This window comes from Neophocaena asiaeorientalis, unplaced genomic scaffold, assembly GCF_003031525.2.
Source record: "Neophocaena asiaeorientalis asiaeorientalis breed wild unplaced genomic scaffold, Neophocaena_asiaeorientalis_V1.1 scaffold35, whole genome shotgun sequence".
In the NCBI taxonomy this organism is placed as follows: Eukaryota; Metazoa; Chordata; class Mammalia; order Artiodactyla; family Phocoenidae; genus Neophocaena; species Neophocaena asiaeorientalis.
This window is the reverse complement of record NW_020172984.1, coordinates 2051993-2075929: the sequence shown is the minus strand read 5'-3', so window position 1 is coordinate 2075929 and position 23937 is coordinate 2051993. Positions and strand designations below refer to the sequence as shown.

Here is a 23937-nt window from a genome sequence, read left to right as displayed (position 1 = left end):
AAACCTGGAAGAAATGCCCCATATAAGTGATTTAAACTACCATGAGGGCGCAACTCTATCTCTGAGCCCACCCGTGTGTCTATTCACACGTACCCTTTTTCCTCCTAATAAACACTTTATTTGTTTCACTACTTTCTGTCTCTTTGTGGGAATTCATTTCTACAAAGCCAGTGGGCCAGGGCCTTCCTTGACACTGGACACTGTCCCTGGTGGTCTAATGGCTAGAATTCAGCGCTCTCACTGCCACAGCCTGACTCTGGCCAGGTAACAGAAATCCTGCTTCAAGATGCTGCCAGCCAAGGCCACCAGAGATCAGTTAGGACTCTCCCTGGTAGAATAACTAAGATCCCACAAGCCACACAGTGCGACCAAAAAAACCAAAAAAACAAAAACAGTGGGTTCGAGTTCCAATCTGAATTTTGGCTGGGTTCAAATCCCATCTGAGTTGTGTAGTTTCAATAATATTTGGTCTCTTGTCCTCAGTTCCTGAAAACCCTTTAGAGCCATAAGGGGTGAATTGGATGTCATGGCCATATGTGGTTGCCCCATGGATAGCACTGTGAGTGAGAGTATTTCACTTAGAAGGGGCAATGTGTGTGCAAAGACCAAATAGAGAAAGGACTCATCCTGACAGTTATTACCCCTTGTATGATTTTCAAAGGTTTGAGATAAAACCTAAATATTCCTGTTTCTTGTTAACAGCTTAAATCTGCTATCAACAAGTTTATGAGGGGCTTCCCTGTTGGTCCAGTGGTTAAGAATCCACCTTCCAGCGCAGGGGACACAGGTTTGATCCCTGGTCAGAGAACTAAGATCCCACGTGCTGTGGGGCAACTCAGCCTGCACACCGCAACTACTGAGCCCGTGGGCCACAACTAGAGAGAAGCTTGTGCACCACAACTAGAGAGAAACCTGCACGCTGCAACTAGAGAAGCCCGTGCGCCACAATGAACAGCCCACGCACCACAACGAAAAGATCCCGCATGAAAAAAAAATCCCGCATGGCACAACTAAGACCTGACACAGCCAAATAAATTAATAAATTTTTTTTTAAAAAGATGTTGCAAGAAGAAAGGCAACTGGACATTCTAAAAACAAATGTTATTAAAAAAAAAAGTTTATGACCCATCTGCTGAGTAGATCATTCCCATCTGTAACCGTGGCCATGCTGTATGGTTGGCAACCACTCAGAAATGTCTCTGGCAAAACATTGTATCAGAATTTAGATTCCTAATAGGAAGTAAAAAGTTAACTTAGAGACTTAGGAAGAAAGTAAGACTGCAATAACATTTTCAAGGTGAATTTAGAATATTAAAAATATATATATATGCTATTTAGAAAATAGTAATGGCAAACACTAATGCCACAGAATGCACTACAGTTCTAAGCACTTACATAGATATCAAGAAATTTGATCCTCATGTTACTGAATCGGGTCCCAATCCTCGACTCTTACAAAATCAATACTCACAAGTGTTGATAAAAAGGAAAGTTGCCTTTAATCAGAATGCCAGCAATCTGGGGAGATGGTGGACTCAACGTCCCCCAATAAACACCTCCGAAGATTCTGCTCGGCCATGAAAGCTTTCAAAGGGAAAACAGGGAAGTAACCTCAGTTAATCGTTGAGACAGGGGGTCAGAGTCATTGCCATCCCCCACTGTGTGCAGACTTGTAAACTCCTCATGATCTTTCTTTAGGTGTTATCTTGTTCACACAGTTTGCTCTCGAGATTACTGAAGGGGAAGGTAGGGAAGAGATCTGGTCATCTGTTAATTACTTATTCTTCATTTCTACTTCTTTGATCTACGGAAAGAACCAACAGGTTAGGCAAAGTACTGTGCGATCAAAAGATTTGAAAAGTGTGCTAGGGCCAGAGATGAGTATAGCACGGGGGTGCCTGGTTTACGGTTAGTGACAAGACAAAAGGGTGCCTCCTGTAGTGAGCTCTTTCCTGCAAAGAGCTTTTTCCTACCCAAAGCTGCTTACACTCATAAAAAAATCTATGAGGTAGGTAATAATAACATCCTCATCTAAACAGATGAGAAAAGGTAAAGAAAAATGAAGGCAGAGAGAAATGAGGTGACTTGCCCAAATTAAAATGATAGAGCCAGAATTTAAATCTAGGTATTCTGGCTCCAGAGTCTGTGCTCTTAGCAACTGTTGTACTGACTATGCTCCTATTTTAACAGCAACATCTCAATTATGTGAAATGATGAAGATAAGGTTTTTTCAGATAACTAGGAGTTAATAATTTAAAACTTAAGTAACTTTAATAATTTTATGTAAATTTTTCTGAAATTTACATGCCTTTTCTAAAATAATCCCATGCCTTAATAACCATAATTTAAATAATTCAGGTTCATTCTTATGAATATGTTATCTTACATTGTGGTTACTCCTCCACCCTTGAATAAAACTGCTGCTTCTTTGAGAGACAAGTCTATCCTTCTCTGACATAAATTAACTTCCTGGATTGTCCTCACATTCATTGAAGACTTTGCATCAGTCTTACTCTCCGACCAAGTAAAACCAATAATTCATTCGTTTCTTCATTCAAGAATATTGTATATATTGAGAAATATATATATTTGGTCTTCATCCCAAGTTCTTGGCCCTAGGGCTTCTTAAACCCTTGTTAATTTCCTGAGTGATAGGGGTGATAGGAGAACTTTTGTATAATTTTTGGTCTTAGTCCTCAGTTCCAAAAACAAGAGCTTCTACAACCCTTCAGATCTCTGGAATGATGAACGTCTTTTGTGTGTGTGTGTGTGTGTGTGTGTAATGAGTGTCATTTATATGCTAGTGAGGTGACTCTAGGTGGGCCCCTAGATAGCTTCAGATTCAAACTGGTTGTCAGATAAACCAAATCAGGTAATTTAGAAGGTTGAAACTTTCAGCCCTACTCCTGACCTCATTGGCCTATGATTTAATCAAGCATCCCAATGTAATAGAACCTCACAAAACCCCTAAGTAATGGAGCTCAGAGGACTTCCAGGTTGATGAAGACATCCATGTGCCCGTATGCTGGTGCACCCCAAACTCCACAGGGATAGAAGCTCCTGCACTGAGGTCCTTTTAGACCTCACCCTATGTACCCCTTCATCTGGCTATTCTTTTATAATAAAGGATAATATCCTTCATAATATCCTTTGTAATAGTAAGTAAAGTGTTTCTCTGAGTTCTGTGTGCTGTGATAGGAACTCAGGGAAGGTCAAGGAGGCTGAATGAAGCCTATTTCCTACAAACAAGAAACAGGGGGCACAGAGAGGACTTGTAGCCAGGAGGGCCCTGCAGCGTCCTGCTCCACTTCACCACTGCTTGTGACTGGTGCCTGAAGCTGGGCAGTTTTGTGGGACTGAGCCCTTAACCTGTGCAGTGTGTGCTAACTCTGAGGCGTTAGTGTCAGGATTTAATTAAATTATAGGAGACTCAGTTAATGTCCAAAGAGATGGAAAATTGGTTGGTGGGGGCAGGGGAAACCTCAAGCATTTGGTGTCAAATGTGTTGTGAGCAGTCAGTTTTCTTTTAAATATTTACTTACTACCCTCAAGGTGTCAATCATTGCCTACTGCTGGGAATAATTAGCTAAAAGACTTAGACCCTCTCTGGTCACTGAAGATGACAAATAAACAGGTAATTACAGTGTATTCAGGACTAGCATTTGGCCAGTATGCATTTGTATGGCTGTACTGATTTTTCATATCACCCTGGAAAACAATTTAAGTACTATAATGGTGACAAACAATTCCCCAAACACACTTTTTTCTTTCATGCCTCAGAAGCCTTTGCATAGGCTAGCTCTAACTAAAATATAATTTTTTGCCTAGATAACTCCTAATAATTCTTTTTCCCCTCAGTTTTGTTGAAAAATAATTGATATATATCACTGTGTAAGTTTAAGGCATACAGCATGATGGTTTCATTTACATATATTGTGAAATGATTAGAATAGTTTCAGCTAACACCTAAAGTTCTTAAATCTCAACTCATACCTCATCTCATTCAGTACTTTGAAATCATAACCAAGGAAACAGGGGTAGATTTGTCTAACATCTTTGACTGTTGTTATTACAACCTATGAATTATTTCAGATTTTTAGTTCTTGGGTACTTTAGTCAATGGCTTCTTTTGTTATTTTAGGATTGTGGTTTGTTTTGAACAATAAAATGTTCAAAACATTAGAACATCTAATTTATGTTATGTTAGTTACACATGGCAATTATTTTAATTCTTTACTCATTTAGTCATAGATGATACATGTTTATCAAGCACCTTCTACATGCCAGGCTTTTTTTTTTTTTTTTTTTAAAGAAATTGATGGAGGGACTTCTCTGGTGGTCCAGTGGGTAAGATTCTGGGCTCCCAATGCAGGGAGCCCGGGTTCAATCCCTGGTGGGGGAACTAGATCCCACATGCATGCCACAACTAAGAAGCCTGCAGGCCACAACTAAGACCTGGTGCAGCCTAAATAAATAAATATTAGAAAGAAAGAAAGAGGGAGAGAGAAAGAAAGAAAGAAATTGATGGAAACACAAAGGGCCTGGAGTAACCAAAGGCATTTTTAAAAGAAAGAATGAAGTTGGAAGCCCTAACCTACTTGATTTCAAAACCTACTACAGGGGGCTTCTCTGGTGGCGCAGTGGTTAAGAATCTGCCTGCCAATGCAGGGAACATGGGTTCGAACCCTGGTTTGGGAAGATCCCACCTGCCGCGGAGCAACTAAGCCCGTGCGCCACAACTACTGAGCCTGCGCTCTAGAGCCCGTGTGCCACAACTACTAAAACCTGTGCGCCTAGAGCCTGTGCTCCACGACAGGAGAGGCCACTGCAATGAAAAGCCCGCATACCACAACGAAGAGTAGCCCCCACTCGCCACAACTAGAGAAAGCCCACACGCAGCAACAAAGACCCAACGCAGCCAAAAATAAAATAAATTTTAAAAAACTCTACTATAGAGCTGCAGTAATCAAGGTAGTTTGGATTGGTGAAAAGATAAAGATCAACGGAACAGAGCAGAATCCAGAAGTAGATCCATACATGGTGGGTCAATTGATTTTTGACAAAGGTGCTAAAGCAGTTCAATAGGGAAATAAGTCTTTTCAACAAATGGTGCTGGATCAACTGAATAGCCACGTGGAAAATAAAATGAAAATCAACTCCATCTCACATCATAGGCAAAAATTAACTCAAAATGTGTCAAATCCCAAACTATAAAACTTTTAGAAAATATAAGAGAATATCATTGTAACGTTAAGGCTGGCAGCGCTTAGAATGAAAACACAAATCATAGGCAAAACAAAAATTTGACACCTTGCAATTCATTAAAATAAAAAACTGCTATTTGAAAGACACCATTAATAAAATTAAAAGGCAAGGCACAGATTGTGTGAAAACCCTGCAACACATGTATCAAAGGACTTATATCCAGATCATGTAAAAAAACCTTCCAACTCAATAAGACAAACAAACTCATAAGGAAATGGGCAAAAGATTTGCAGTTACTTCACAACAGAAGATATACTAATGCCAGTAAGCACCTGAAATGATGTTCAACATCATTAGCCATAAGGGAAATATAAATTAAAACCACAGTGAGATACTACTGCACACCCTTAAGAATGACTAAAATTTTAAAAGAAAAATTCATCATACCAAGTGTTGATGAGGATATGGAACAATTGGAACTCTCATACATTGCTGGTGTGAATGTAAAATGGTGCAATCACCTTGGAAAACAGTTTGGCTGTTTCTTAAAAAGTTAAACATATATCTATTATATGTCTAGGTATTTAGCCTATGTCTAGGTATTTAGCCAAGAGAAACAAAAACATCTGCACAAAGACTAGTACACAAATGTTCATAGCAGCTTTATTTGTAACAGCACAAAATTGGAAATCCAAATGCCTACCAGCAGATAACTGGATAAACAAATAGTGGTAATTCCATACAATGGAATACTACTCAGTAAAAAAATTTCCCAATTGTGATGAAGCGGGAGATTGGAATTGACATATATACACTAATATGTATAAAATGAATAACTAATAACCTACTGTATTAAAAAATAAATAAAATTCAAAAAAATTTTTTAAAATAAAAAATAAAATAAAACAAACACACATACAGCTTGTTGATACAAGCAACAAGTATGAATACCAAAATTCTTCTATTTATCTATTATAATTCAAGAAAATGCAAACTAATCTATATTGACAGAAAGTGGTTGCTGAGGATGGAGTTGGAAGGAGAGATCGGGTGACAAAAGGGCACAAGAGAACTTTTGGGGGTGATGTATGGTTGTTACCTTGATTGTGGTGATAGTTTAAGGGTACTGAGATAGGCCTAAGAGCCGCCCTCAAAATTTTAACCCCTGAAGTTAGAATTTGAAACCCTAACCCCCAAAGATGATGGTATTAGGAGGTGGGGCCTTTGGGAGGTACTTAAGTCATGAGGGTGGAGCCCTCACCAACAGGATTGGTGCTCTCATAAAAGAAACCTCAGAGAGCTTCCTCATCCCTATAATCTTGTGATTACACAGCTTGAAGGGGTCAGCCATGAATCAGGAAGAGAGTTGTCCCTTGGCCTTGGACTCTCCAGAACTCCAGAACTGTGAAAAATACATTTTTGTTGTTAATAAGCTACCCAGACTGTGGTATTTTGTTATGGCCCAAAAAGACTAAGACAATGAGGGTACATGTGTCAAAACAAAGCAAACCAAAAGTTCCCAGCTTTATCTATGTACAATGTAGTATTCTTAAGTTAAATATAACTTTTTTTAACGGGGATAATAGTTATATATTCAAACTGTTTTAGGGATTCATTGAATATGTCAAACACTTTATGCTACTACCTGGTTTGATACTTAGTTTGATGCCACTGAAACAGATATCAAACTTCAACCTCTTACTAAGCTTTTCACTCAGAATGTAGGGGTAAATGAATTTTTAAAGATTTAGGCAATTAGTAGGATTTGGCAATTAGTGTCACTGGGTAACTCAATAAAGTTATTACCAAGGCAAAAAATACACATAAAGGAAGAAGAACTTGGCTCAAAAAAAGTTTTTTTAATTAATTAATTTATTTTTATTTTTGGCTGTGTTGGGTCTTCGTTGCTGCGCACGCTCTTTCTCTAGTTGTGGTGAGCAGGGGCTACTCTTTGTTGCGGTGCACAGGCTTCTCACTGCAGTGGCTTCTCTTGTGAAGCAGGGGCTCTAGGTGTGCTGGCTTCAGTAGTTGTGGCTCACGGGCTCAGTAGTTGTGGCACGCAGGCTCAGTAGTTGTGGCACGCAGGCTCTAGAGCACAGGCTCAGTAGTTGTGGTGCACGGGCTTAGTTGCTCTGCGGCATGTGGGATCTTCCTGGACCAGGGCTCAAACCCATGTCCCCTGCACTGGCAAGGAGGATTCCTAACCACTGCGCCACCAGGGAAGACCCTTCACTGTATTTTAACTTAGTAATTCATTAGAGGCTGGATCATCTGTTTTCCTTGGGAAGTAAGTTAGTATAAACTAATGTATAGAACAACAAGAAATTACTAGGAAGTTAAAAACCACTTCTGAAAGCTTTAGTTCTCCAATGTAAAATAAAGGAACTAAACAGGATGATCACTTATGTACTGCCCAGCTATAAATATTAATCACTCCAATCATTCATTTATTTCTCATTTATTTTTCCTTGCATTGTCATACCACTGTCTCCCGGTTTACCTCCTACCTCTCTGCTTGTCTTTTCTCTCCTGCTGGTTCATCAGGTGCGGATTTTCCCTAAGGTTTCTGTCTTATCCCTTTCCCCTCCTCTGTGTATAAGCCACAAATTAAGATCTCCACCTTCAAACTTCCTACTTCAACAGTTCCTAGGCAAGAATAAATGATTAAAAGTGCCACGATGGGGCTTCCCTGGTGGCGCAGTGGTTGAGAGTCTGCCTGCCGTTGCAGGGGACACGGGTTCGTGCCCCGGTCCGGGAAGATCCCACGTGCCGCAGAGCGGCTAGACCCGTGAGCCATGGCCGCTGAGCCTGCGCGTCCGGAGCCTGTGCTCCGCAACGGGAGAGGCCACAACAGTGAGAGACCCGCATACCACAAAAAAAAGTGCCACGATGAGCAATCAAATAGGATGGAGAATGAAAAACGTCATTGGATTTTGGCAATTAGGATAACACTGAGTGAGCCATCCAAGGTTTTGAGTAGGGAGTGCTGCTCTTTTGGAACGATGACTCTGGCAACACTCTGTGAAGAATGAATTGGAGCCAGAGAATGTTATGAATATTAGCATCTTAAAGTGACTTTGGGGTCATAGATGTAACCCTTGGGTTTAAATGTCATTAAGTTCCTAATGTTTCATCTTGGCATTCCAGGCACTTAGGGGGCCTAATTCCTCTCTAGTCATTACTCTCCCATAAGCATATTTCCTGGCTCCTGTCAACCAGACTACTTACCCTCTAACAAGCTTGATCTTCCCTTCTTCTATATATACTCAGGCTGCTTTCTCTCAATAAAACTGTCCATACCTGCAGAAACTTCAGTGCCTTTTGTAGCCTTCTCTTAGCTCCCAAACACCATGAATCTTCTCTAGGTTAACAGTAGCCTTTGAGAGATGAGACCGATTCTGACTCATTCTCGCACCCACCACCTTCTTCCACCTCTTCTATCCCCATTCACTCATAGTGCATCCACAGAATGGAAGTACTCGAGTAGAGAAGAAAGAAGTCATGTAACAAATGGCGCTACAGGTACAGTAGCTCTTTTAATGCTAAAATGGTTTTTTAACAGCCAAGCAAGACGCTATCCCCTTACTGTTGAATAAATTTAGGCTCAAATAATAAGATCTCCAGTCGGACACTACAGCCTAGCGGAGGACAGAAGGACTTTGCATTGCAATCACATGAAGGTGTGAGGTCCTATCATCCCTTCCAGAGAATACGAAAACTGTGAACTCAGGAGACTCGGTTACTCCACAGGAGTCAAGAGTCACGAATTTGCAAGCACACAGCCATGCGAACGCCTTCCTGCTCGGCTTCCGACAGGAGAAACCGGGGCCGCAGTCCAAACATTAAAACATACAAATTGGACCTAAAACCCCACCCCGGTCCCTAAATTCCGGGCACAAACATCCTAAGAGTCATGCAGCTGAGGCCAGCGCCGCGACCACAGCGTGCACAGAACGCGCGGAACTAGGAAGAGGAATCGCCAGCCCACCTGGGCGTCTCTGATTGGCCGCCGGCTAAGCTTGGAACTCTGGGGCGTGTGCCGTCACATCCGCCGGGGCCGCCATCTTGTTCCCAGGGGCAGTTGGCGGAAGAGATCGCGCTCCTAGGCCGCCGGCTGGCTTTCTGCTTGGATTTCTCGCGGCCCGCGATTCGGCCTCTGCTCTCGACCCGGGGTCCATTCGTCGGTGTCCCGGTTGCCCTCCCTCACCCGGCTGGGGCACAGCGAGGAGGCCCCATCTTCCGACGGCGTTCCATGGAGTAGGGTCCCGGACCGTTGTCCCGAAGAGCGAGATTGAGCTTGGCCCCCTCCCCCTCCCTTCTCCCTCCCTCCTTCCTTCCGCCGCGACATGGCTAACAACAGCCCCGCGCTGACAGGCAACTCGCAGCCGCAACACCAGGCGGCCGCAGCCGCGGCCCAGCAGCAGCAGCAGTGCGGCGGCGGTGGCGCCACCAAGCCAGCAGTCTCGGGCAAGCAGGGCAATGTGCTGCCGCTGTGGGGCAACGAAAAGACTATGAATCTCAACCCCATGATCTTGACCAATATCCTGTCGTCGCCTTACTTCAAAGTGCAGCTCTACGAGCTCAAAACCTACCACGAGGTGGTGGACGAGATCTACTTTAAGGTACGAAGCGTCTGGACCTGGGAGGTGGGGACTAAGTTCCGAGGAGGGGGTACGGAGGAAACGGGCGGAGGCGGCCCCCGAGGTCTGATCATTTGTAGGTGGGGGAGGATTGGGCGGAGGGGGAAGCTGTGGCCAGTAGTCCGCCAGGGAGGGGTCGAACTGGGGCCGCCCTCTCATTTCCTTTTCAGAATTTTAGGGCCGGGAGAGCCCGCCGCCATTGATCTCTCCTCCCCGAATCTCCAGCCCGCCCCTGGGGGGGGAGTTGGACGGGAGGAGTGGGGGAGAGGAGAAAAGAATAACTGAAGTCTCTCCAGTTTACAGCTTTAAGTTTATTTATTTTGACGTGGATCTACTCGGCGCCAACTTGTTGGTGCTTCTCCCGCTCACCCCGGGCCAGGGCGTGTATTGACTTCAGTGTTGGCCTCGTGTTGTTGGTATTCACTATCCGATCCAGACAGGGAAATGGTCAGTGTGTTTGTCGGGTGGGGTGGGAGGGTTGAGGGTGGAGAGGTACAAGTGGAAAAAGATGTACCGAAGGCCTGGAAATTTTCGCAGCAGGAAGTCAGGAGTAAGTGGTCTCAGTCACCTGTGCATTGGGCTTATTTAGAATTATCTGGGCCCTGGGCTTCTGCGGCAGGGTCGGTGCTGGCTTGGCTGTGCTGGGGAGCTCACCTGGCGCCTCCTCACTGCACTCTTGTCTCAGTTCTTGTTTCGTTAGCAGGATTGACTCAGTCTTGCAGCGAGGCTCGGAGCAGCCCAGGGTCGCAGGTAGAGGTATGCATTATTAATCATGCTCAATCGCCATAAATGCATTTCCCTGGTTAAATGAACGGCTAATTAGATTTTTTTTTTTTTTTTTTTTTTTTTTTTTTTTTTTTTTTTTTTTTTTTTTTTTTTTGGCCACTGGTTTTGGTCTTTTCTTCACGAATTTGGTAGGTTTTCTCCACTTACTTGCAAATTATGTAGTTTTAAAAATATATTCCAGGCCTCCTAAGGTAAATTTATATTTTAAAGGATATTAATAAGTCTTAACAATCTTTAAATACTTAAACTAGGACATCTGATATAATACAATCCATTTTGCCTGTATTGACTCTTAAAAACACTTGACAGACCACATAAAGTATTTTCCGTGACCTGAATATATCTGTAGAGGTGTTAAGGAAATCTTCTTTATTTGCTTTTAGGTTTTGTTTTGTCCACCTTTTCCCCAATTAAGGCCTACTGAGGGATTTTGAGATATTAGTTAGTTTTGATAGAAGATCTTATTTTGAAAATACAGTTCAACTTTGGGTATATAAAGTAAAACTGAAATTTTGGTGTTCTCTTACAAGAGTATTGTAAGTAATTGTAATACTGTGAACTAGTTTTTTTTAAAAGGTAAGGCCTTTTTCAGAATGGATACAATATGGCGAATATTTAACCCTTAGCTTTATTTATGTAGTAAACTTCAATCAGTTGAAAATAGGGTTCCTGCTCCTTCTGTGGCAGGTTCTGTTTAATAACGTAGGCAGGTGTTAATGCGATAGAGGAAAAGCTTGTTTTCAAATTTCACATAACTGTGTTTTGAAACACTTAAGATTCTACTACAAATTACTTAGATCGAGTTATAAAACTAAAGACTCGGGTTTTGTTGTCCATATCAAATAATCATTGAAATGCGTAGGCTTCCAATTTTGTAACTCGATTTTGTATGGCATCCACCCCTTTGGTTAGCCTTTAAGGAATTGAAACATCTTTTTTACAGCAAGCTGGGGGAAGAAGATGAAACAGTAAAGCAGTGCAGTAGTCCACTGAACAAAATAGTGTAGTGCTTACATTTAAATACATGCTTTTCTGTCTGAAGCCACTGAAAAAGACTATGGCGTGTAATCATGGGTGGGTGGAAATAAGGTTTTAGAAATACGTAATGAACGAACAGGATTTCATTTTTGTTGTTTCAAGTTGAGAAACAAATATGGATCTTACTCTCTAAAATACCTTTGTCATATCTGTTATAGAGCTAATATTCTTTCTTTGCTGTTTTTAGGTGAAGTATGTGGTTTTTATAGGGTGTCCCACCTTAGCAAAGACCTGTATTTTTGAGTATACTCAACAAGTCACGGTTTCTCAGTTTTTGATACAGTTTATATTCTGGGAAAAAATTGAATTAGTTCCTATAATTAGGCTGAAAATAAAGTATACAGTAACAAGAATGACATACGTGTAGGTATGGCCTTTGTAACTTCATCTTCAGTCAGGAATGAACATAATGCCTGATTGTGGTTTTAAAAAAAATGTGTGAATAAAGTTCCATGATTTTGCATCAGAAGTAATTTCTGTTACAGTTTTAGCATGCTTTTTTCAAGTTTCTTCCTTATTTTATAATGTGGAATTTTAAATCACCATAAAATTGAAATATTAAGCTTATTTGAAAGGTTTTTTTGGAATAAATACTTAAACTTTGTTAATACTTTTTGCTTTAAGTTGGAGCATTAAATCTATTTTAAAATGAGAATTATTTTTTAAGCAATTCATAATAAAATACAAAATTGATTATTAATTTTTTTTTAACAAGTGTATGAGACTAGACATTTCCTGTCTCCACATGTATCTGCTCTCTACAGAGCTACTTTAATGGGATTTCTGCTGTAAACCTGTTGAGGTTTTGTTAAACCCTAGTAGCTTTATTGATGCTATTTAAATAAGCAGTTTTCAAAGATGGTTTACATACTTAATGTGTGTAAACAAAATGTATACATCATGTCAAAATACCCAACTTCCAGACTTTTAGAAGAGCTGCTCTATTATGGATTGGGGTTTACTCGAATCATACTGTTTAAAAAAATTCGAAGTATGAATGTTTGTTGTGTTTCTCTTTTCTATTTTCAGGTCACACATGTTGAACCATGGGAGAAAGGAAGCAGGAAAACAGCTGGCCAAACAGGGATGTGCGGAGGGGTAAGTAGAAGTACGTGCATTTTTCAGTTTTTCTGTGTCTGATAACTAAGTTTATGTTCAGAAAACTGAAAGTCCTTCAGTTTCATACCAAATTACAATTAGTTTGTGTTTTTTAAAAATCTAAATTCAGGTGTTCCGTGGGGTTAGAAAAACATTTTTTTATGCTTTGTTTTCAGTTCTGGATTATATCTTGTTACTAATACCTAACAGGATTAATCAGTTGGTCCTAAGTATCTTTGTTAATTATTTTACAACTCTTTCTTAATTCCTTTCCTTAAAGGTTCGAGGCGTTGGGACAGGAGGAATTGTTTCTACAGCTTTTTGCCTGTTATACAAATTATTTACTCTGAAGTTAACTCGCAAGCAAGTGATGGGTCTTATAACACACACAGACTCTCCATATATTAGAGCCCTTGGATTTATGTATATAAGGTGAGCCTGCATTTCTCTACATTTTCAATAAATATCTCATTTTAATTGACCTAAGCCTAATCACTCTTTCATAATTCTAGGTACACACAGCCCCCTACAGATCTATGGGATTGGTTTGAATCCTTCCTTGATGATGAAGAGGTATGTCAACAAGGGTAATAGTTTTCTTCTGATTACTCTCATTTTTTAATAATCTTTTATATATTGGTGGTTTAACATCTTCCAGAATTCTGTGCTTAAATTTATTTCACTCACATACTTTTGGAATTAATGTCCTATTATTAAGATTGGGGTGGATTTTATATGTCTTAGGTTAAACTTCTTAAGTTTGATTCTCACATTTCAAAATTGTTTATATGTATTTTGGTAACTATTAAAAATTTTCTCTTCCTAATTGTGTTCTGTGTGTTGTACTGATCTTGACTTGTACAGTTGATAGTGAGTTTTTAAAATTGGCCATGCTCAAGATTGAGATGGTAAGACATGCACATAGAAATATTAATTACTGGGTTTTTTCTGGAACTTTTCAGTTCTTTATCCTGTAACTTCTTCCAAACATTAATACTCCCACTTGCATAGGAATGCAGAATTGAGCTGGGTGGAACTTAAATAGGCTGAAGGTTTAGATGATTTGTTTGAGGTGATCAAAATATTTCAATTCCAGCTTTCTAACTCTTTTATACTATACATTTTTATAAAGTTAGAAGGAAACCTTCTCTTTAATAGTTTAGAATTTTTTTAAATTATGAAACTAGCTTGCCATTCAAGCTTAATAAGGTTGAGCTTGTTACATATGTTCAGAAAGTTACGTTAGAAAACATTACTGTGTCAGATTTAAACCATACATGTATTAAAGTCCAAGATCTCAAAAGGATCTTAACAATGAGCACTGTTGTCCATATATCAATCCCCACCACTACTTTATATTTTAAGGTTCATAAAGTAAACTGAGTGGTGTTTTAGTCGACCTGTTTAAAACGTTTATCCGAAGAATTGGTTGAATTAAAGGATAGTTCTAATGGAAATCTTTCTAGTGTGTTTTTATTATTACATGCATATCTAAAAAAATCTCACTCATGTAGACATGGAGAATTTTTCTCTGCATTTTTTTGGCCTATTTACGAGCTGTTTAATATCTCAGAAGAGGCCAAAAGTGTGTCAGGTGATAAATCACAATCTATAAAGTTTTTTCTTTTTAGGTGAGATTTTGCAGGCTGAGGCACTTTTCCCTTCTATATTTAAAAAGCATGTCCCGCTGCATAATTGGTATTAGGCTTGTTTCTGAATGCTTCTGTTTAATCTGTTTTTTATTGTGTTTACAAACCTGAGGCTCTCTGTTTAAGCTAACTTATTGTTTTCTTCCTTAGATATCTGCAGCGATTATATTTGGAAATACTGTATATCTGAACACTTAAATGTGTGTGAGTGCAAGCAGTTTTACCTTTAGCTCTTGTTTTCCTGTTTAGATAACAAATCTCACTTTCCTTGTGTGCTTGCACTATAGGTTTGGGACTGACAATAGCTGACTAACATGTCCTGAGCTGTGAGAGGGCATAGCAAGAAGGCCTTCATGCGGTAATGACCCTTTTCAGAGACAATGGTCATCATGGATTATGCGTTTCCAATTATTTGTTCATTTATTTATTTTCTACATAACTAAATTAGAAACCTCACTGCTTCATGGCAGTTGGTTTGCTATTGCTTCCAGTTTTATTAGGGCTTCATTTTATATTAGAGCTGTTAAAAGATAATCTTTAGACAGGAATTGTTTGAAGCAGTTCATATGTAGCTAGGTTACACTGCTAGGAATGATGTGTGCAAACGTGTCCACAGAAATAAAGTATATACTTAGTAGGTATGTGGAATGTAAATTGTTGATTGTTCCAAATAGTTTAGTAATGTAGGGGGGTGTTTCATATTCTTGTTAACTGAGTGAAGTCACTTCTCTTTCTGTCCATGAGGCTGCAGGGTTTGTTCTCACCTGCATGCACACACTAAGCCCAGATATTTCTCTGTATCATTCATTACCAGATTAGAAAGGTACACAAATTGAAATTTTTCTGTTAGAATTTTTTTGTATTTGAGATTCCAAAGATGGTTATATTTTTATAGTATTCTTGTGTTTATTGAGATAATTTTTTTTGACGGCCAGGGTATCTTTTGTGTTTCTGTAGGACCTAGATGTGAAGGCTGGTGGAGGCTGTGTAATGACCATTGGAGAAATGCTACGGTCTTTTCTCACAAAACTGGAGTGGTTTTCCACCTTGTTTCCAAGAATTCCGGTTCCAGTTCAGAAGAATATCGATCAACAGATTAAAACCCGACCAAGAAAAATCAAGAAAGATGGAAAGGAAAGCGCTGAGGAAATAGACAGACATGTTGAACGCAGGCGTTCAAGGTGATGTGACTCTTGAGTTACACTTATTTTTAAAATATGCTTTACACAAAGGTTCTGTTTGTCACCTTTTTCCCACTTTCTGCCCTTCAGGGCATTTTCCACAAAATTATGCATCTGTAAATGAGAACAGGCAAATATTTTGCTTTAATTATTCTTGACATGTAACACTGATGGAAGTTAAATTTTTATGGTATGTTTTATTCATTCAAGTTTTTTTCTCCCCCTCCCCCACTTTCCTAAATATTAGGTCTCCAAGGAGATCACTGAGTCCACGGAGGTCCCCAAGAAGATCCAGAAGTAGAAGCCATCATCGGGAGGGCCATGGGTCTTCTAGTTTTGACCGAGAATTAGAAAGAGAGAAAGAACGCCAGCGACTAGAGCGTGAAGCCAAAGAAAGGGAAAAAGAAAGGCGAAGATCCCGAAGTATTGATCGGGGGCTAAGAAATATAAAGAAGACAAAGATGATAGGCGGCATAGAGATGACAAAAAAGATTCCAAGAAGGAGAAAAAACATAGTAGAAGTAGAAGCAGAGAAAGAAAACATAGAAGTAGGAGTAGAAGTAGAAATGCAGGGAAACGAAGTAGAAGTAGGAGCAAAGAGAAATCAAGTAAACATAAAAATGAAAGTAAAGAAAAATCAAATAAACGGAGTAGAAGTGGCAGTCAAGGAAGAACTGACAGTGTTGAAAAATCAAGAAAACGGGAACATAGCCCCAGCAAAGAAAAATCTAGGAAGCGTAGCAGAAGCAAAGAACGTTCCCACAAACGAGATCACAGTGATAGTAAGGACCAGTCTGACAAACATGATCGCCGAAGGAGCCAAAGCATAGAACCAGAGAGCCAAGAAAAACAACATAAAAACAAAGAGGAGACTGTGTGAAAATTTTTTGTAAAAGTGGATCACATTGAATCCTATAAATGTTGGGTTAAATCTGCTTTTTTTTTCCTCCCAAGTTGAGATTTGTTTTTGAGATGTACAGTCTGTACATATGTCCTGAAAATGTTTTAATTCCGTTGGCATGGTTGCCATGTTGGTTAAATTTGTATAAGGCAATAAAATGCCACTAATTCTATTTTTGTTTTGTAGGTGTGGGATTATGGTTTGTGTACTGAAGTTAGCATGACTGTGCTTTTCGTAATAGAATGCTAAAAACTATGAAAATGGATCTTGGATGTCTATTATAGGAGAATTTCATGCTTTCAGTGTACATGAAGGCAGCAGTCGTAGGATTAACATTCTTGTCCACTGTATATTATCTTGGAAGGCTCTTGTTAATATGTTAAACCTAATATTCTCCACAACTAACTTTAGAGAGAATTTAGGAGAAGTTAGTTTCTGATGCAGAGGTTTCAATTAGGCTGTGATTTGATCAAAAGTCCTTTTAGCATTCTACCTCAAAGGGACACTATTAGTATGCCTAAAATTTATTCACTTAGTTTTCCTTTTTTATTTGAAAAAATACATGACATGTATCTTTTCCTTGAATTTTTCAGAGTTTAAAGTACTATATAAAAGGAGAAATTAATGTCTAAATCTAGCATTCTTGCAGCAACCCTATACTAACGTGAAATTGGGAGAGGGTGGGGCAGATGAGTAGAGAAATAGATGTAAGCCTCAAGCTTCCAAAGCATTTTTATAAATGGAAAATACTTAAATTATGAAACAGCTTGATATAGTGTCCTTTTTTTAAATTCAAAACTTTTTTTTATTGATAATGAAGATTGCTGTTTGAGTTTTTAAACTTAATCTAGAACAGAGAAGTATTCAAAGTAATGCTATGCTGCATTATTTAAGATAATCAGCAAATTATTTGATAGATTGTTCTTATGACTTGTATTCTGATTACAGAGAAGGATCATGAGTGTGGAATAAATACTGGATTAAATCCTTTATCCTGGGTGTCGGCTTTCCCCCATTTGTTAACATTTATAAGGTATTTTTACTGTGGAAATAGAATGTAAGTAGAGTCACACTTTGTGTAGAGGGATATCTTAGCGCCCAGATGACAAGTGAATTTTAAATGTGTAGATAGAATTGGATGTATGTGATAGCCAGTAATCCTTACTGCAGTTCTTAATGGCAGTTCCCTTTGTCCTTGGGTGTTATGTGTGTCACTAGGTTGTTCCTTGGATTGGATGATTACTTAGTTTCACATCAGAGGTCCTTATTGAGGGACTTTGCACTTGGATTACATATTAGAATTTAAAATTTGGACTTGAAGGAACTTTTAAAAGATAACTCATCCATTTCTTTTTAGAACAGAGAAATAGAGGTCCAAAGTGATTTGTTCAGTCATTGCTAGGACTAAAAGTGAGTCTTCCTCACAGTGTATACCATATTAACATTTTTTTTTATCTCACTGTTCATATTGGCCAACTGATGGGCACCCAGAAGCCACCTTGCAAAAAGTGTTAAATGGGACAAAGGAGTACATTTGGAAAAGTCCTTCATATGTGGGCTTAACATTTGTACCTACCTAACTCCAGAAAAATCTCATTAAATGAAGGAATTCTATGAAAATGCTATGTTTTTTCTTTTAAGAGTAGAATATTCAGTCATCTTCTAAACTGAGCATCAAGTGAATTAGCACTACACATGTAGAAATTAGAAACTGTTCCTGAGTGATGAAAGCCAATAGATTTATCTTTGAAAATTTTAGCATACCTAAATGGATGGTGCTACTCCTTTGAATATAGTTCTACCTGAAATATTAATTGTGTGTTTTGGTAAAAAGTGGAAACTATTTTAAATAGAAGCGAAAATATCACACAGCATTTGATTTCCTATGGTTTTTTTTTTTTTTAAGTTTGCTTTTGAGGAGCATTTTGGTATGTAGAACATGTAAATAATACTACTTAATGCCGGATATATGCATGACTTAATTTGGAGAGTAGCTTTCTAAAAGACTGCAAAAACAAGTGGCTCTGAAAGGTGTCTCAGGATTGTTTCTTGCAATCTGAGAAAAAAAGCTTTTGATAGTTTAATACAACTAGCAACCTCCATCCAGTTTTCTCAACTTATTAAAATGATTTCACCTTTCCATGTATCAGTATGTTTCATCTGTGTTCTAATGTTCAATTTGCAATTAAATCCTATACATGAGCTAGTGTATTATCAGTCTTGAGATTTAAATACAAAATTTGCATTTTAATACTCCCCAATTTATAATCTATTAGTTGGATTTAGTTCTTCTAAGGTAGTGGTCTTAACCTGAGTTATAGGCCCCTATTTAGGAATCTAATGAAAGCTACAGATTTTTCGATCTGTGATTAGGTATTTTGTAGTTAGGAATAAACAGCAAATTTGGGACCTGAGAATGTCCCAGAGGCAATAGCTGCTGGGGTGTTTTTTACTTAAAAGACAAAGTGGGAGGGGAAAAAAAGCTAATGGCATTCACTTAATTCCCTTCCCCCTGAAAGTTATTCTTTATGAATAGAAGGTTTTGATTTGAACAGTTGGAAATGAGGCCCAGACACTGGCAGTTTATAAGTTTTTCAGCTGATTTCTAGTGTGCAGCCTCGATATATACACTGACTAGTTGGTCAGTTCTCACTGATTATATTGTTCAGCTGGTGGACTTTAAGTTGGTTCTGGTCCTGATCTGATTCTATCATCTTGTTAATGTTGGATTCAGCCTTGAGTGGCTAACCCAATGACAGCATACATATAAGGCAGAGCTGAAATTATAGGGAAGGAGCACTTCCTGATAGTCTCTGAAATTCATCATATCCTGTGAGATCTTCTTGAACCCTGCGAATAGTTCTGAAGTGGCCTTTTTCACTTTAGGATCATTGGCCATCAACATTTGTCAACTGTAGGAAACATGACAACATGAATACAATCAACTGGAAATCTTCACCATTGTAGCTGACTTGAAATCCATTATTCTGTTTCTCAGAGCATTGATAGTTGAATTTCTGTTACATAATCATGATCCATAATGTATTGCACAGGTAAAATGTATTCAGGTTTGGGGGGTGGTGTCTTTTCAGCCTACTGGAAAAATGAGTTATACTTGTTCAAGATAAACAGCTGACCTTTTTTGCATTTCATGTAACATATAAGCTATGACGTTTTATTACAAGAATCAGGAAAAGTAGGGAATTCCCTGGCAATCCAGCGGTTAGGACTCCTTGCTCTCACTGCCGAAGGCCTGGGGTCAATCCCTGGTCCGGGAACTAAAATCCCACAAGCCGCGTGGTGTGGCCAAAAAAAAAAAAGAATACGGAAAATCCTCATGTAAGCTTCCCTAATCTGCAAGCACCTAAAGTCCGCAAATCTATAAAGCTTGTTTTCCTTTGTCAGTACTTTTTCTAGCCATTCTGAAGCCGAATTATTTCTCTATTGAGTCAGTGGATTTAGCCACCACCCACAAATAAATTCCTAACATTTTGAATAAACTAAGTGAAAACAAAAAATGACAGTGCTTGCCGGCAAGAGAAGTACTCTTGCCCGCTCTCCTTCCCTCCTATTTAGAAATTCTGAAATCACCAGTGTCCTTGATATTCAATAGTACCAAAAGAGGAAATTTCTTAGATGCTGGACTCATCTAAGCCAATCCAAGTACTGATCCAGTGAACATTTCTTCCGGAATGAAGTGCTCTGTCTCTGACCCCTGTTCTGGGAAATTGCATTATACTGAGCCTTGTGTAGGGACCACCACTGATTTGTAGATGTGGCGGTTATCTATTTCTTGGCTCCTAAGTTCACCCTTCATTGCTCTGCTTTGTGATACAGGAGCTAAGCCCTTTAAATATTTCTCTTTTGCTTGCTGGCAAGTTTTGTTAAGCTTGTCAGAAGATGCTGAAGGGATGCTGCAGAAGAAAGGAGCTTCTCTTCCTTGTTCTTGTGTGTTTTCTTTTCGGTGTGTTTTCTTTTTTCTTGCTTTTGCGGTGTATGGGAGCCAGTGGCATGTAGGACACCCAGTGGCACCTCAAAAGAGGGTGTTTCCCAGCAGGTCCATTGGTCCCCCTGCCGGCTTCCCAGCATGTCTTGGTGCACCAGCTGGCAACTTCCCAATAAGTCTGGCACACCCAGTGGGGTGCCTTCCTAACTAGTTTTGTTGACAACGCCCTCCTCTCCAGCCCTGGGCTTCAGTGGGTCGCAGCCACACCCTCTCCAACAAAATCTGAATCTCAGCCTTGCAATGGAAACTTTAAAATTTGCTCCTTCGTTGGGTCCTCTGCCTCAGTCCTAGAGGTGGTGGCTGCTCCTATAGCCGCTATTTCTGTATTTTTAAGAGCTTTCTTTACCCTTAGTAATTAATCCCATTGCTTGTTAGTAATTCTTTATATAAAATTTTCCTTGTTCAAATTACTGTGTGTTTTTTGTACCCCCCCTGACTGATACAGTGGATTAAGATACCAGTCATACGGGAGCCACTTCATTAGTTTGGTTGATAACCCCTGATGTAGTCCAGTATAAAGGACTCAACCCAGTAAATTTGTTGAGAATCATGTAAATGAATCAGACTGGCCCCTTCTAGAATTTTGACTGAGAGCTAAAATTGTCCAGTCCTTAGAAGAATGAACAAGACTTGTATAGCTGTGATATGAAGAGGCTCATGTGAAAGAGATACCATGATAAATAACTACCCTGAAGCTGCCTCGCTTCTTGCTGGCTTTCTAGTGTTTTTTGTTTTCCAGTATGGTCAGTGGGTATTCTTGCAATTCCTCTGTTTTCCATAAGATAGACTGAGTTTCTCTTCCTTGGAACCATGAGCCTAACTCTAGTTTGTTCTATTGTAACCACCAGGGATCCCTGATCAGTGAAGGTCTTCCTGTCAATTTCCTTGACATTTAATTCTTATCTGTCTGCACTCGGCACCAGTAAGAAAATGTCATCTACTTGATTGGACTTGGCAAGGAAGTCAAAAAAGAAGTCCTAGGTACAATTCCTTTTCCTTGGTAGAAATGGTCTCCCCAAAAGCAAAAGGGGGAGGTACAGGTATAGTGGAAGGATGGAATATGAATGAGGACAACTGTAAATCACATAGTGTCTTTTCCTGGACAATCAAGTCTACTCTGTATTCCTTCTGTATCACTAAACAATTCTTTTTATTTCCCCTACAATGGGTATTTCAAAGCTTCACTAGTTTCTTAAGTCCCCTACTCCACCTCCATATTCATACTCACTTCACGTAGAGACTATCAAGTGGAAAGTCCCTATACTTGCTGCCTTCTCTTCCCCAAACTATAAGATTAGCTGCAGTCACATCTATCCCATTTTCCTCCTTACTTCTCTCTATTCTGTTAAATGTTGCAAATTCTGCCCTAAGCTTATGCCTTATGCTTATACCTTATTCGTTCATTGGTGTGGCAGAGACTGCCCACTGTTAAGTCTCCATTCTTCCCTTCTTCCATAGCAATAGAATTTTTTGACTGTGTATGACTTTTTTTTTTTTCTTTCAGCTCAGTTGACATAGCCATGAGACCAACTTCTGACCAACAGGATGTAAGTGGCAGAAGGAACCTTTCTTAAGAGCTTACTGGCATATAGTTCATCTTTCCCCTCTCCCCTTACTGAATTCTGCTGCTTAGAAATTTGATATGATACCTGGAGCTTTATCTTGGATCAATAAAAAGAAAGCCTCATTCTAGAGATGAGCAACAAAAGAATTGAAAGGAGCCTGGGTCTCTGACTCCATGGACTAGAATTGCCATACACTCCTGGATGCTCTGCTGCAATATTTTATATCAGAAAGAAACTTCCGTTTAAGCCACTTTCTTTACAGGTTTTCTGTCACTCTCAGTGAAACAAATCCTAGCGTTACAGATTTGAAATCTGGAATTGTATACTAAGTAACAAAAACTAAAATATTTAACGTTAGCTTAATAAAGGAGGTTAGATGTCAAGAAACATGGACACAGGTATTGTGGGTTAGAAAGCTGATGACTTGTTATACAGCATCCTAACATTTTCTCTCTCTTTCATTCCAACCCCTTGTCTTTATCTTTTTTTTTTAACCTTTTTTAAAAATTTTATTTATTTTTGGCTGAGTTGGGTCTTCGTTGCTGCGCGTGGGCTTTCTCTAGTTGCGGTGAGTGGCGGCTGCTCTACCTTGCGGTGCGCGGGCTTCTCATCGCTATGGCTTCTCTTGTCGCAGAGCACGGGCTCTAGGCGCGCGGGCTTCAGTAGTTGTGGCTCACAGGCTCCAGAGCGCAGGCTCAGTAGTTGTGGCGCACGGGCTTAGTTGCTCCACGGCATGTGGGATCTTCCCGGACCAGGGATAAAAACCCGTGACACCTGCATTAGCAGGCAGACATCCAACCACTGCGCCATCAGGGATGTTCTTGTCTTTTATTTTTCAGCCCATTTCTTGGACTTTGGATGATTGACTAATCTTGATTCTCCTAGTATTACCCCATTAGTACACTAAGAATGTTTAAACAGACTCACTCTTATTATTTTTTTTAAAAAATTTTAAACTTGATTTTTAAATTTTATTTATTTATTTTTTGGCCACGCCGTACAGTTTGCAGGATCTTAGTTCCCCAACCAGGGATTGAACTTGGTCCCGGCAGTGAAAGCACTGAGTCCTAACCACTGACTGGACCACCAGGGAATTCCCTAAACAGACTCACTCTTATAACTGCTTCACCTCTTCATCGTCTTAGCTCCGTACCCCTCAGGACCAAAACTCAAGCATTTACTGCTTTGTGGAGTCCCATTCCTGAATAGAGAATTTCGGACAGTTGGTAAGCTTAGTAATTCAAAATTTTTTAAGTAAATTTATATTACAAAGCAATTGCTTTATATGCATTGTTTCTCCATGGAATGGCTCAGCAATAAAACATAACCTGTTTGACAACAACTAAGAAGTTGACATTAGCCAGAAATCAGTAGCTAACATAAAATCATTGTCCTTCCAGATCATTGTTTCTCCCTTTTCCCTGAACCTCCCAGCTCCTCTAAGGTTCATGTCATCAGATTATACCATCCATTATCCCTCAGTTGTTCATGTCATTCACAGACCTCAAAAGATACTCCCCTAGTATTTTAATCCTTAGAGTTTAACCAACGTCTCAATACCTCTTTCCTCACTACTGTTAGAATTCTTAGTAATTCCAATACCCACTGAACAATCTCTCCAATTCTTGGGCCTCTCAGTTTCTTGATCGCCTGACTTCCAGTGATGTTTTTCTTCCACCTGACCTCAGCTGCCATTTCCCATGGTTACATCCTAGAACTGGCCCATCACCAATAACTGAAACTTCTCCGGAGTTTCCATTTCAAGCATCCCATTTTCTACTCACCAACTCCTCCATTTTCTGCTTACTTCCCTCTCATATCCTTTCCGACAATTCTTTAACTCCACTGGGTTCTCCAGCCTATTGCTC

At 39.5% G+C, this 23937-nt stretch overlaps 1 protein-coding gene across 1 annotated transcript; it reads left to right on the top strand.

The window, feature by feature from the left end:
• The first annotated feature begins 9079 nt into the window (after nt 1-9079).
• PRPF38B (pre-mRNA processing factor 38B) lies at nt 9080-16555 on the top strand. Its single transcript, XM_024742097.1, is given in 7 exon segments — nt 9080-9827; nt 12699-12767; nt 13048-13199; nt 13280-13340; nt 15374-15597; nt 15845-16034; nt 16037-16555. Coding segments are annotated over 7 exon segments (1413 nt in total). The 5' UTR covers nt 9080-9551; the 3' UTR covers nt 16478-16555.
• Nucleotides 16556-23937: the final 7382 nt, after the last annotated feature.